The sequence below is a fragment of the Grammomys surdaster genome, unplaced genomic scaffold, assembly GCF_004785775.1.
Source record: "Grammomys surdaster isolate TR1022 unplaced genomic scaffold, NIH_TR_1.0 126313, whole genome shotgun sequence".
NCBI classification, from domain to species: domain Eukaryota; kingdom Metazoa; phylum Chordata; class Mammalia; order Rodentia; family Muridae; genus Grammomys; species Grammomys surdaster.
In genome coordinates this window covers 10,150,517-10,165,332 of record NW_021621113.1, presented here as the reverse complement: position 1 = coordinate 10,165,332, position 14,816 = coordinate 10,150,517, and the positions used below count along the sequence as shown (strand labels likewise).

General features: G+C 53.6%; 1 protein-coding gene across 1 annotated transcript; it reads right to left on the bottom strand.

The window, feature by feature from the left end:
- Positions 1-2,601: 2,601 nt before the first annotated feature.
- Positions 2,602-12,921, bottom strand: Wnt4 (Wnt family member 4). The gene is made up of 5 exons (XM_028760022.1): positions 12,890-12,921; positions 10,170-10,405; positions 4,100-4,231; positions 3,870-4,012; positions 2,602-3,354 (listed from the first exon to the last, which is right to left on the bottom strand). The coding sequence occupies exons 1-5, from the start codon at positions 12,919-12,921 to the stop codon at positions 2,887-2,889; spliced, it is 1,011 nt and encodes a 336-aa protein (XP_028615855.1). The 3' UTR covers positions 2,602-2,886.
- Positions 12,922-14,816: the final 1,895 nt, after the last annotated feature.

The following is a 14,816-nucleotide window of genomic DNA, read 5'->3' as shown; positions in this document are numbered from 1 at the left end:
TGGCGGTTCCCAGGGTGTCCACACTGCAAGATCCTCAGCTGAGGATGTGTGTGTGTGTGTGTTTTCATTTCTCTAATTGCCTTCTGGCCATAGGTCTCTTGTTCCTTTATCTGAAGATAGGAATGCAGTTCTGTCCCATCGTCCCTTGTCCTGCATCCACACCTGTTTTATCAGGTTTCTATTCCCCCACACAAACACTTGAAACGAATGATCAATTAAGTCAGGGCAAACTTCATATAGCTGTTCATGGCGTAGTGTAGACCAAACCGCTGTTGATGGTCTCGGGCAACGTTAGGTAAGTTCTGCTAGGCCGCAGTCCAGTTCTTTAGAAGCAGAAGGACAAGGGTGCGATGTTCTCATACTTAGAATTTCCTTTATAAATACTTACTTAGCAAATAGTACCTGCTTTACCCATGTCCTTCTTGAAGCATCTCTCTTCTCCCTATTCTATTAAAAAAAGAAAGTCACAGCTACAAATTGGCAGATAGAGAAATAACCATTTTATCGTGCATCTCAGACTATGGCATGGGGATGTCACAATCCCAAGGAGCCTCATATAAAAACTGGAGGACGGGGTGGGGCAGCAGAGAAGAGTAGCAGCATCCAGAGCTGGCTTTACCCAACCCTGGCCTTGGAAGAAGGAATACCATGTTTGCCTGTGACAAGAGCAGTGGAGAGTGGTTCATGGACCATCTGTCCAGTTTCCTGGGTCTTGTGTGACCCAAATATGAGCAATGTCAGGCCTTTGCCAGCTCTTTATCTGAGACAGTTTGGAGCTGGACAAGTCCAGTGAAGCTTCCCCTTCCCCCACTGTGGCTGTGGATTCCTTTGGCCTTGGCAGTGGTTCTAGCCTGTGGTCTGATTCACCTAGTCACAGCCTGCAAAACTCTGGGAGGATCAGCTTAGGGGAGCTAGATACCCTCCTTCTTGGTACAGTATCCAAAAATATAAGCAGTCTCAACTCCACTGCCTCTGGATGGGGACCTTGGCTCAGCAAGGGGTAGCCCCAGGCTTCCTTAGTCTGGATCTGGCTCTGTGGAGGGGGTCACATCTTTCCTGGTGCTGAACTAAGTCTACCAGAGGAGCAGTGGGCCCAGCTGGGCAGCTGTGGGGACCCTTGGTCAGCTCAGCTTTCATCCACATCAGAGACAGCCTGCCCAAGATTATCCTTGCATTTGAATGTGGTTCCACATCTCACTTGGTTTTGGCTGCCTCTTCAGATGGACAATGAGCAGAGAGCTTGGATGGGGGCCAAGGGTGTTGACCCTTGTTGTAAAGGAGCCAACACCAGAAGGCACAAACCACAGGCCCAGAGGAGAGTTTGTGCAGGCCTGCGCCCATATTCAGAATCCTGGATTTGGGCATTGGTACCACCTGATAGCAAAGAGCTTGGGATTTCAGAGTCCCAAAGGGGATCCCAGAACTGAAGCATCAAACCTGGAGTCCTGGACATGGGAGCAACTTGGCGATAAGACTGTAAAGTTCCTCTGAGGATTGGTCATCCAACTGAGAGGCAGTTGGTTCTGTGTGTGTTCTGTTCACAGAGCATTTGGTAGGTTCTTGACAGTTTGGCTGGTGTACTGGGCCAGGCACCAGATATGGAAGCTGTCCCTTGGGGAAACTTGTCCTTACTGTACTCAAGGTCTTGGGGACCCGGGGTCCTGGGGATGGAGGTGCCTTGGATTGTGAGACCTAATTAGTCAGCCTTCTAGCTGTTTCTCATCTCCACTCAGCCTCATCCCTTTGCAGCCATGTGGGCTCCAGCCCAGTCTGTGGTCTCTGGCTCCTCCTGCCTTGTCTTCCTGTACCTTTTTTTTTTAATAGCCAGAGCCCCTATCCCATTGCTCAGGCCCGAGGAGGTGCCTGGCACTGCCTCTGCCAAAGTCCTGTGGGGCTGACAGGCATCACTACCTGCTGTAAAGAGGGTGTGGACATCTGTGTTTGTTCCCAGGACAGATGTGATCATCAAGGGTGATACCCCAGGACAGGGCCTGGGGCATAGTGTTTGCTCAGTAGGTTTTGTTAAGTGAGGGAGATATCACAGGGTGGGATCTCTTTACAGAGTCCCTTCCCGTCTCTGTGACATTTCCATTCTCAGCTTCACAGAGAACAAAACTGTGAGGGTGACTCACAATGGGGTCAGAGTGTGTGACTCGCTAGGCCCAAGCTAGGATCTGATCCAAGATGACAGTAGGAGGACAGTAGGATCCCTGCGTAGGAGAGTCCAGGAGTACAGGCAGTTTCCCCTCCCAAGGAGGAGACTGAGGCAGGCTGGCCTCAGGTGCGCGTTCTTGCTTTTGCTCACCCGTGCTTGCCTGGAATCTAGCTGCAAATGTGAGGGCCGAGAGCCTTTTAGCCTTTAACCTGATATCTGTCCATTCCCTTTCTAGGGACCTTAAGAGCCAGGGCTCCTAGTGGTCCCTGTGTATACGTGGGGTGGAGAGGTGCAAGTTCCTTTACTGCAGGTGATATAAATTCCACCAGGATGGAACTGCTATCCCTGCCACTGGGCCATCTGTTTCCCTGGATGGTGGGGTCTACAGCCACTCCTTAGTACCTACTTTTTAGACTACATGTAGAAAAATGGACACCGACAAGAGCTGAGTAGTCAGCAGTGGTCAATGTGGACAGCCAGAGGCATAAACAAAGTCCCTTTGGTCAGCGGCAGCCACACACAAAGGCCCAGGCTTGGGGAGCCCCTGGTTGGTGCCCTTGGGGTTGCCTGCCTATTTTTTTTTTTGGCAATAAATAACTTGAGGACCCAAAAACCAAACCAAAACAAAAAATACAACCAGTATCTTTTGGGGTAGGTGATGGGAGACTGTTTAAGTTATTGGCCATCCCTGGGCCACGCAGGTAGCTGGTCCTGGGCACAGACGGGCACAGTCACCGGCATGTGTGCATCTCCACAAGCCGCTGGCACTGCCGGCACTTGACGAAGCAGCACCAGTGGAACCTGCAGCCGCAGCGCTCAGCCAGCTCCACCTGTGCTGTGTGGAAGCCACGGCCACAGCACAGTAGCTCACAGCCGTCAATGGCCTTAGACGTCTTGTTGCATGTGCGGCCCCGCGTGCCTAGCACGCCACTGCGTATGTCCTGCTCACAGAAGTCTGGACTGGGCTCCAGGTATACCAGGTCCTCATCCGTATGTGGCTTGAACTGTGCATTTCGTGGTACCAGTGCCCGGGAGGAGCCTACTCGTCTTGGCTCCACCTCCGTGGCGCCGTCAAACTTCTCCTTTAGGGCGTGGCCAACCTGACGGAAGGGCGGTACAGCTCGCCAGCACGTCTTTACCTCGCAGGAACCCGACACCCCGTGGCACTTGCACTCCACCCGCATGTGTGACAAGATGGCCTGTGGGGAGGAGGGAGGGGGGCAGTCAGGGGGAGTGAGGAGGGGGAGGGTCCCCCGGGGATCGACAGGTGGCCAGGAGGACTGACACAGTATCTAGGGGTTCACTGTTGTGCCTCTTTTGTATAAATATCTACTGGATGCTGTGCTGAGCTGGCAAGTGGTGTTGGGGACAGAGCAATGAGGTACTGTCCCTGCATTTGGGGCACTTAGAGTTGCTGGAGGACACGGTGAAGGGCAGTGTAGGGCATTTGAGTGAGTGGCAGGTGACCTGAGGAGCACAGTACTGTGTCGAATCTCCAGAGACCCTGGGAGTAGACATCAGGAAGGCAGATGGGGTCACAGGTGAGCATATGATGTCTGAGTGGACAGGACTGGATCTGCTCTCCCCACTGCCAACCCCTGGCCTACAGAGGTGCCGGACGAGAAGATGAGCTTCCACGGTAACCATGGGGTCATTTTAGGGACACTGCCCATGCAGCCCTACCCCGGTGCTGATGGGCTTGGTACCACTCTACCTTCCTGCCAGCCTCGTTGTTGTGAAGGTTCATGAGTGCCCGGCTGGAGGAGGCCCCCTTGCTTCTCTCCCGGACATCCACAAAGGACTGCGAGAAGGCTACGCCATAGGCGATGTTGTCCGAGCATCCTGACCACTGGAAGCCTGGGGTGTGGAGGGCAGAAAGAGTTCTGGGGTGAATTTGGGCCCAGGGATAGGTCCCTGCCCTCCCCTTTGGACTGACGTGCTTACCCTGTGGGCTGACCCCGTGCACTGTCCGGTCACAGCCACACTTTTCCAGTTCTCCACTGCTGCATGCCCTTGTCACAGCAAAGGCCACACCTGCTGAAGAGATGGCGTAGACAAAAGCCGCCTCCCGGGTCCCTGTGGGAGGCAGAGGGAGGAAAGGGCTAGGTCCTGGGGTCCCACCACATCTGTATTTTCCTTGCAGATAGGGAGAGGTGTATGAGGGCTGCTGAATGCTGGCACTAAGGAGGGACAAGGCAGGTGCCAAACACACAGTAGGTCCTTGTTCTGATCAGACCAGTAGCCGAACCTCCTTTACACGTGAGGACCAGTGCATCCTCCTAACAGCCTGGTGAGGCAAGCGCTATGGTCACCCCCATTTTACAGAGGCTTGGCAGCCTGTCCCACAGCACGTGGCTGAGCCAGCAGACAGCCTGGCTTCAGGGTCTGATCACTCAGCTCCCGAAGAATGCTGTTTTCCCCGCCTCCTCCTCCAGAAGGCAAGGGACAGTCATGGCATTTTGTGACAGTCTGGGGAGTTTAGATGGCTATAGCACTGTGAAGGAGCGCAGCCACTCTGCCACCCCAGCTCTGCCCCATTGTTGAACTATTCCCTGGGCTTTAAGTTCCCCCTTGTGACCCAGCCTGAGTTCTTCCTCAGGCTAGCCCTACAGCTCACAATGTCTCCTGCTTCCTTGAGACCTGAAGAACAAACCATAGTATTGGCAGCTCCTAGTACCGGGCCCCTCCTGCTGACTGGGGGTAGGGAGGGCACTGCACACAAGCCCGTCCCAGTCCCACGATCAGGTGCTAGAGACAGGAGTCTGCAGCACAGGTCTGCCCGCCTCTCTGTCGTGGTTGCATCTCTTGCCCACAGCTGCTCAGCAGTTCTATTTTGGTGACAGCCCTCCTCCCCTGCCTGAATGGACGTTTTTATCCTCTTAGGAACTGTTCCTGGGGTGTAGCTCCTGTGGAGTCTCTTTCTTGGGGGTGAGCTGGGGCAGTGTGTGAGCGGAGCATCGGTGCCGGCTGGGTGTGTGACCAGACAGTGGGCCTTGCTCCTCCTATCCAAGACCCTGTGAGGGCCTCTGTGTGCTGTGGCTGGCCTTCTGTCTTTAGATGCAGGGTCTGTGTCCACAAGAGTGGTGGGGGCAGGCTTTAGGCCCGTGGTTGGCAATTACCTCTGCAACACCCAGACTTGTGCTCCCAACCGCCCTAGGGAGCAGTCACCATGGTCAGATGAAAACAGTCACCTCCACTGTGCTGGTCTGTGGACAGAGGCAGCCGAGCCTGGGCGCTGGAGTAGGAGGCAGCTTAGCCCCCAACACGCAGGACAGCCTGTTCTCAGTGCAGTTCTTAAGCAGGGAGTACCACCCACGGTCCTTTCCACTGCCCACTCGCTGCTTGGCCATTTTGGGCCTGCATTGAGGGGCTTGGCTGGAGCAATGGGGCCTCGACAGTCTGGGATGGAATCTTCTCCAAGCTAATTGAGGTTAATAGCAGGCTTATGTTGGTTGGTTTTATACTGTGGCCGCCCAAAGAGAGACAACTTCAGCTTCTGGTATTTCTGGTATTTCCAGGCCTGAACCAGCACAAATCATTGCCCCAAAGACCAAGGGGGAAGGGAAGTCCCAGGAGATGGGGCTGGACTAGTGGGTGGCCTTAACCCTCTGCCCTAGGAGGTCCCTTTGCTTTTTTAACTGCCCAGGCAGTCCCTGTCCAACCCTGGCTCTTGCTCACCTCTGCCCCCTAGTGCCAGTGGTTCTTAGTGGGTACCAGTCCCGCTGTGAGGTTGCTTGGGAAACCACCTTCTCATTTGTCTGGGTCAACTGAGGTCATCATCATTTTCTGAGTGACTGAACGAAGGAAGAGGCTCTCCAAGACCTTATTAACCAAAGCTACAGCTCACAGAGAGCCTACTATGTGCAGGTATTGTCTGAGCACTTAGCACACTAGCTGAGGTAGAGCTGTTCACGATAGAATAGAAGTGAATCACTGAGCGGCGAGGCAGCCCGCCCAATGTTCCTCAGCTAGGATTTGGGATAGCCAGAATTTGAACTCAGTCTTCTCTCACTGACTCTGGGTTCCAGCCACTCAGCTTCAGTAGTGTGGCCCCTGTGGCTTCCCAGGTACCCAGGCTGGAAGCCTTGGTCTCTGGAAGAGGACCCAGCAGGACCTGATTTCCCCCAGAGGCTGTTTAGTGGCAGAAGGGCATTATGGTGGGTCTGGGAGTGCCACAGTGGGGTATCCTGGGGAGGTGACAGATACTTCACCTCGGTCATGCTGTAGTTGTAGGAGGGAGGCATCTTTGCTTGTTCCTATCCTGGACCAGAGGAAGGCAGAACTCTTAAGTGCCCACCCTGTGGCTTTCTTCCCTTGCCACCCTGCCAGGCTCCCTTCCCACACCTGCAACTCCCTTCTGCTGGTTTTCTTCCCAGAGTACCCCAAATCTTGGCTGCACAGGTCTGAGTCCTATGTGTCCCTTAGGTTTGCCTTCAGTGCAGTCATTTCTAAGGGGCTAAGAGATGCCTGGAGTTGAGAGTTCGAAGCAACCCTATAGGCCCAATAGCTGTTATTCCTGAGGACCACTGTGTGCGGGGGTGGGGGTGGGTCTTTCTATGTGCTGATCCTTTCTGGACTCACACAATCTCAGGTTGCTCTCTTGAAAACACAAGGCTTGTCTTCAGCAAGACATGGCAAAATGGGGACCGGAGAGAGACTGTGTGACTCAAGGCCCAAGAACACGTCATGGTGACATCTCTCCAGATGGTGGGAGGGAAGCCAATCCAGCAGAAAGGAGCTGGAGCTGGGGAAGAACTGGCTGCAGTTGAGCTGGGTTGGCGAGGAGGCCCTGGGTGTGGCGACCTTTGGGCACCAGGTGGGTGTCCCGATGGAGGCCAGGGAATGGGCACGGCTCCATCATTGCCCTGTGCACTCTCCAGGATCTCAGCAGGTGGGTCCTGGGTTTGTCCCCACTTTCTAGGAAGGACACTGAGTTATAGAGAGGGCACGGTCCTTGCCCAAGTTCTCAGAGCTGGCAGAGACAGGATCTGGGTCACCACCACCCTTGGCTCCCTCAGACTTCTCAGCTGTAAGTTGGGAATGACATAAACTCAGAGCTGCTCTGAGGATGATCTGGGCTAGATAGCACAGGATAGGCCAACACATGACACTCCTTTCTTCACTGGCTACAGTCTGGACCCAAAAGAGGATCTTTTCTGTCCCCTTGTATGCCTGAAGTCACTACCACAACCAGGTAACTCATGTATGTAGACATCTGCTAAGACTGCCTCCTGAGAGCTGGGGACAAGACGTCTGCCAGATTGGTAGTCACTGCCGAGGATGCTAGCCAGCCCTCTCTCGGGTCAGGGCTTATATAAAGTACTTACTGCACAAGTCATTGAATATTGGCAACAGCTCTAAGAGTTATGGATGGGACAGGCAAGGACCCAGAGGGATGAAGTCTCCCGCTGTCCTTCAACTTCTGGGGCTCCAGAGCCAAGCCTGTGCTTGAAGTGATGAGTCCTTTTCCCCTGGCTCAGTGGAGACTGACCAGGTAAGAATGTTCTAGGAGGAACTTTACTTGTGAAAAAACCCAAATACAAAATGGAGGAAGGTGTGTGTGGGTGGGTGGAGTGGGGGATGAGTTCAGACATATCCCCCAGATACCACTGATGTCTGCCTATTGTGACCAGCCTGGTCTTAAGGTCCTTAAGGCCTTGGCTTAGCTCTAAAGAGACAGGGACACTTGACCAGGCCACTCAGACATTAGTCTAGAACAGCTTGGTCTGGTAGGGTTCTTTTATCCCCCAGGGGGGACAGGGCTAGTAGTCCCTTCTTTGGCTTTGCCCACAGGTGAGAAAGGCAAACTATTCCCGAGGTCTGTCCTGGCTTCTGGCTGGCACTCACCAGTCAAGGCTCCTTCCCCTTGCCCTTTCACGTCCTTGTCCTGATCTGCCTCCATCACTAGCTGACACCCACTGTTTGTCCTCTGTGCCAGGATTGGAGGTATCCCAGGAGACAGGTACTTGGGCTATCACTGTTGCCTGAGGATGCAGTGGTGGAGAAGAGGGGGATGGGCAGGAAGTTGTCACGCTTCAGTGTGGAGGTATAAAGTAATGTGATATACATCTGGATACATAGTTGCAAGTCAGCTATATTAAAGTGTCCAGTGGCCCTAAAAACAAGTATCTAGAAATCACACCCTGCAACTTTTTTTTAAAATATGGAATTATATGAAAGAAAGAAAAATACAAAATATACCCTTTATAAAGAATATAGAGGCCTGTAAGTCAGCTAAGGACTTGGGAGACAGAGACAGAAAGATTACCAAGTTTAAGGTTAGCCTGGGCTAGTAAGAGAATATCTTAAAAGAAATGACATTGCAAAGGCATAGATCTCAAAGGGAAGGGCTGGGGCAGAGGGAAGGGCTGAGTAGGGGCTGCTTAGCTGGTGGAGAAGGGGTTGGGTGTTGGGGAGGACATAGAATGTGCAAAGAGACAGGGGTGTGACAGCCCAGCATGGGAAACCTTGTTGACCTATCTGCCAGTCCCTGAGAGCAGTGGTTCTCAGCCTGGCTCATGACCCCTTTGGGGTTGAATGACCCTTTCACAGGGGTCCCATATCAAATGTCCTGCATGTCAGATATTTACATTATAATTCATAACAGTAGCAAAATTGCAATTATGAAGTAGCAACAAAATAATTTTACGGTTGGGGGTCACCACAACATGAAGAACAGTGTTAAAGGTTTGCAGCACTGAGAAGGTAGGGAATCCCTCACTAGAGGATACTTGGAACACCTACTATGTGAAAGGGATGTCCTGAGAACAATGTCTTTAGGAAGGATGGCTCTGGACCTCACCAGTAGAGCTCTGGGCCCTGGGCACCAGCAGACTTTACCAGCGGGCTGCTCCTTGGGTATCTGTCTCTTTCTCAGAACAGCAGAGATCAGCAATGCCAAATGTGCTCATGCCTGCCAGCCCCTGCCAGCTCCCAGGAGAATGGCTTCCAAATTTCAATGACAGTTGGTTTCCAACAGCATCCAAACGGTCTGCCACAGGCCTAGCAGCCAGGGATGTCCAGACCCACAGGTGCCAAGACAAAGGTTGGCCCAGGCAGCCCCTTCCTGCAGCGTGAGCGAGTCAAAGAGCCCCAACAACTTGGTGTCTCAGAAATGTCAGCTTCTTGCTCAGGAGGTAGAAAAGCAGCTGGCTTTCAGCATTCCCTGGACAGCAGGAACTTTCCAGTTCCACAGAACCCCTGCTTGGCCCTGGCTCACCTGCATTTGGCTCTCATGTTACCAGTCTCAGCTGGGGCTTCATCTCCTTGCAAAAGCCTTTCTATAGTACCCAGTATTGGCAAGGTGAGACCCCCAACTTCCTGCTCTGTTGCTCCTGTATTTATTGGGAGTGACAGTTTCATCCCCTGCCTGGCACACATTCAGATCCTGCCACTCTCTAGTTCTGTGACCCTAGGCAAATGACATAGCTGCTTTGGGCCTCCGTTCCTCACTTGTTACGTAGACATCTGACTCAAAGGGCTGGCGTGTTAGTGTTGTGTTTCTCACAGTCCTTAGAATAATGCCTGGCCCATGGTCAGTGCCACAGGTGTGTGAGCTGCTTCCACCATGCTGCGGTAGAGTGTCTGGTCCCTGATGGACTGTGAGCCCCAGAGGACAGGAGCTGGCTACATGAGGTGTTCTGTAGACTTATCACATGCACAAATGGCTTCCGGGACCCAAGTCTCAATGGCAAGGTGAGCAGAGCACCCCAGGGTGAAGCCTGACTCTGCTCATCCTCTGAGGAGCCTGAGGCTGTCTCTTCTCAGAGCCCCAGTTTCTCCCTCTGGAAAATAAGGACCACTCCAGCTTCTACGTCTGGACCAGCTGCATTCAAGAGTGCTTTGTGATCACAGGCCATTGTCTGACCTCCTCCTGCCCTCTACCTAGTGTGCTTAATTGTGCTGCCCCTGCTCCTGAACCATCCTAGATGGGCCTGGCCCTAGAGATATCATTTCCCCAGACACCCAGGGTTGCACACAGATAGCCCAAGTCCCCAGAACAACTCCTCCTCACCTTGTGTCACCACCTTCCCAAAGACAGGCAGGGAGTCCAGTGTGGAACAGTTCCAGCGCCGATTCCGGAACTGGTATTGACACTCCTCAATGGCCAGCTGGGCGCCGCGGCGCACTGAGTCCATCACCTCGAGGTTCCGTTTGCACATCTGCACCTGCCTCTGGATCAGACCTTTGAGCTTCTCGCACGTCTCCTCTTCAGAGATGCTGCCCACTGATGACAGCTTGGCCAGGTACCTGAGGGCAGCGGTTGGATGTGATACACGGCTGCCCTGATGCCTGCGTTTCTCCTCCCACACCCAGGGTTCAGGGTGCTGTCTCATCTCCTGCTCTTGCGTATAAGGCTCACAGCTCATGAGAGGCAGAACTTTTGTTTTGTTTGACTCTATAACCCTTGGCTAGATTCTGTGTGACTTAGAGACTGACGGTTTGGGCAGAAGCATCTGAGAACTGGGTTTGTTCCAACAAAGCATGCTGGGTGAGGTGCAGGCTGGGCCTCTCTGCCCCTGGAGGTCATCTGTGGGGTGATAGAGAGCACGGGTGCCTGGGTTTCACCTCAGATACGGTCACTATGCTCTGAGCTTTGACCATAGCTTGAGGAGGAGCAGCTGGGAAGCCACTGGCCTAGAGAATAGTCTTGAAAAATTATCTGTGATGTTTCTACCAAGTTCTAGAAGGCTCAGACTAGGACATCCCTATCTACACTGTAGTCTTGGCTCCCAGAGAAGAGTCCTCTCCTCAAGCCCCCAGCTATAAAGTTGAGCCTAGCTTTCCTTATCCATACTGGAATCGTGGCTTTTTATTCCAAAGGGTTGTTGTGAGGATGAAACATGGCACGCTGTGCTAATGCACCTGGCTTGGCTGGATTCATCTTAGGAGCTGACCCTGGCAGCACCAGTGGACCAAAGGAGATGGGTAGTCTCTGAGCCAGACAGATCAACCTACTGTGGCATTCATTCCAGGACCCCTTCCAGCCCCCACTGCCTCTCTAACAGGTCTGGCCTTTTGCAGGGGTTCTGGGAATCAAAGTCAGGTTCTCATACTTGGCAGCATGCACTTTGCAGACTGAGCCATCTCCCTAGGTCCTGGGGTATGTATTCCCAGACTAGCACTCTGACCAATCTGTGTAGATTGAGTCTCTTAGAAAGGAGAAAGGTATGTTAAGCATTAGGAGAAGGGAACATCTGGAAATGGCGACCTTGGCTTCAGCCCTGCCTGAGTGCTCCTTGCTTCCCTTCCCATTTGAAGGGGGTCTCCTGCAGAACCTCAGCCACAAAGTCACACTTGACCTGCAGGGGGCGCCAAGAGCTCAGCTACTGGCGGTGGGCCAGGACACTGGTGGCCACTGTGTCCTTCCTTGAAGAGTCAAGCAGTTGAACCTACCATTGGATATTTTCCTGTCTCCACTCAGGCGAGGACTCTCAGAAAAGGGTAGACACCCCAATCCCTCTAAGACTCAGGGGCATATATTTTGCCTAACCGTATTTAGACCTCTTTTCCTCCCTGTAAGTTAAGCAGGTTGGGTATGGCTGGCTTGGGTCTCACCCGGCCTCTGTTGCAGGGAGGCATTCAGGGGCTGAAATCTCCAGCCAAGAACAGGTAGGGAGGTCTGGCCAAACCATCAGTTCATTGTGACATGTGGCAAGTCCCCTTCTACTCAGCACTGGCTATCGGCACAGTGAGTTAGCTGCTGTGTCTTTGCAGCCTTTCCCACTATCAGAGTTCGAATTCTCTCCTTCTGGTGGCAGAAGAGGGCTGTCGGTCCCATGCCACCAAAAGAGAGAGATGGACTCGAGGAACTAAACATTCCTCCCTCAGGCTCTGAATGTAATAGGGAGACTGGCCGGAACGACAGTGGCAGAGACACTGCCCGGCTGCCATAGCCATGAGTCAACGGGACAGCATCCAGGAAGATGACGAGAAACTGCTTGTCACAGCACCCGTGCCCACCTCCCAGTCCTGCCTTTACTGGACACAACAGCTGCCCCTCCCATGTATGGGAGGCCTGGCCATCTCTGCTCCTGCTCTCTGAGACCCCAGGAGTTTGCCTGGCGGGTGCCAGAGCTGGCATAAACTGGAGAGGGTTGGCAGCCCAGTCCTCAGTGGCTGTAGCCTGTTCTCATGCCACTTGCTTATCCCGGAGCCTGGCAAGTACCTGACCTTATTTCACAGATGAACAAAGCAAACCAAGGCCCACAGAGGCGTAACAACTTGTAAGTCCCATAGCTATCTAGCAGTAGACAGTTCTTGGCTCTCAACTCTACCCCGTCTCTCTCTGCCTGGGGATTTGCCCCTCACTGGACAGCTGGAGAGCTGACTCTTCAGGCTGCATCCCTTCAAGCCTCACACAGGGCATGGCACACAGAAGGTATTCAGGAATATTTGCAGCTTGGCTAGGGGCTCTATCCTGATGCTCTCCCACCCCTATGGCAGAAGAGCAGAGGTGAGAGAGGAAGATGGGGGTGGATGGCCTCTGTGGTCCCTCCCAGTGTTCTACGGTGGCTCAACCTTTCCCCCAGAGACACGTGTGCCATTCACTGACCCGGGAGCTGGGTCGGGCTCAAATATCCACTGCACAGCCGTTTCTGGAAGAGGCAGAGCCAGGGCCTGATGGGTGTCGGCTGCCCCTGGGCTGTCTGTCTGAGGCTGACCATCCCTGCTTTCACAGCCTGTCCTGTTTAGGCTCCCTCCTGCTATTGCACAGGCTTAGCAATTTGTCACCTGCTGCTCTGGCCACCCAGGGCTCCAGCCATGGCCGTGCCATTGATCAGGTTACCCCACCAGCCCAGGCTGCCCCTGCTGCAGCCGCTGGCCAGCTCATGCCCAGTTTCTCAAATGGGGCCTGTGGGTCCTGCAGGCTCCTCCCAGGAGCCCTCCCCTCTGTGCCTTCAGCCTGCTAAGAGGCCGGAGGGCCCTGGCCCTGCCAGGGAGATCAGATCCTCTCAGCCACCTGCTGTTTTCATTAGAAACTAAAATTAGCTGGGCTTGTCCCAAGCTTTTCCAGGTTTGCTTGCTTTTTTAAACAAAATATACAAAATTGGAGAGGCTAATCCACACCTCTGTGGCTCCTCCCTGGTGCTCCCTGGACTCTAAAGGAGAGGGGCTGGGAAAGAGAGGCCGTGGTGGGGAGCCAAGCAGGTCAGTGGCGCTGGTCCTGGCCCTACAGTGTCCAGGTGGGGGCTGGGACACCAGCCCAGGCCTCTCTGCCCCCTCCCTTTGGCCTCCCTGCCTGCCCAGGCCACATTTAGAGACTCCTCAGGAGTAGTTGTGCCCTCCATACGAGAGAGGAAGGAGGCCAAGTTGGCAGAAGGGGGTACCCAAAGGAAGCAGTGCATAAGCCAGAGCAGCCTTCCGCCAGGGGACACAGAGAGAGAAGCAAGGGGCACAGACTCCATCTAGGGCAGTGTTCTTAGGAAACAGGGAGGGATGTGCGGCTCCCCAGGACCCTTGCTACACAACCAACCATTCAAACTGTCCACTATTTCTTTAACCAGTTTGAGTGGTTGCTGTACCGACCACCATAGTGGCCTGTCCTTGAGACCTTTGCCCCTCCTCTGGGCAGGCAGAATGTTCTGCGGGCAAATGACGTGGGTCAGACTCCTATCCCTGTGTCACTCAAAGCAAGTTAGTGAACATCTTGGAGGCTTGGCCTCAATGTACTCATCTGTAAAATGGGGAGACCAGTTGTTCTTACTGTAGGAGGTAGACTCTCTCCATGACCCTCTTTACTCTCCTTGCCCTCCTTGCCCTGTACTCTCTATTTACCCCCAAGTTGGACCTTATGGGACTCTGTGCCTGTCTGTCTTTGTTTGGACCTTCTCTGTCCCCACAGAGCCAGGCCCTGGCCTTGTTTCAGCTCTGCCCCCTTCCAGGGGAATGGTGGATCACTTTGGTATGACTTAAACTGTAGACTTCAGAAAGACTCTCCAGGTACGTTTTCAGAGTCGGAGATGTGGTCCCCAGTGCTTCTAGCTCTGTTTAGCTCTCAGTTTGACACTTCCGGGATCGGGGGTGAAGGGCGGTGAGGAGAGACTGGCTTCTCAAGGAGATCAGGAGCTGGCTACCCCTGTCCAGAATAAGCTCAAGTATGCCCAGGGAACTTGGAGACTGGGAAAGGAGATGATCTGAAGCCCGGCCCCTCCCACACCTGTCACCTGTGTCATCACATGCCACTGCATAGCCAAGTCACCACAGAGCAGGGTGTCCCTCCCCTTATGTCTCCTCTCTAGGAAGAAGGCATTAGGGCTCCAAGGCTCCACTGGGGGTGAGGACTTGAAAATGAGGCCTTTTGACTTCTGGGGTTGGGAGCAGACTCATAGGCTCCAAAAATGGCCCCTGGAGCTTGGAGGGCAGGACCCCTCAGTGTCATCAGATCTGAGTAAGGTGGCTGTATTCTTCCCTGGACAGATTCTTCCCGAGACTTTTATCTACGGCAGGGGTATTGAACTACTATTGGGAGTGAAGGATGTTGTGGTAATAAATGTTTCCATGGCTCTAGTGTGCAGTGTTGTCTGTGTCTGTGGTCTCTGGAGCCATTGAGGTCACCGGAAGGAGGTATAACCAATGGCGGGCAGGCAGTGGGGGGAGGGGCCGGGCACTGGAGTCACTCTGTTCTGGGGTTGGGGGCTGCTTCTGTCGTGTCTTCTTC

Bases quoted from the DNA above. Each gene is read 5' to 3' on its own strand.
- Wnt4 (XM_028760022.1), bottom strand. From the start codon at position 12,921: ATGGCTGGAGCCCTGGGTGGCCAGAGCAGCAG. The intron at 4,232-10,169 runs GTGAGGAGGAGT...TGCCTCCCACAG, and splicing joins TGGGAAGGTGGTGACACAAG to GGACCCGGGAGGCGGCTTTT. The intron at 4,013-4,099 runs GTAAGCACGTCA...TCCACACCCCAG, and splicing joins GCACGGGGTCAGCCCACAGG to GCTTCCAGTGGTCAGGATGC.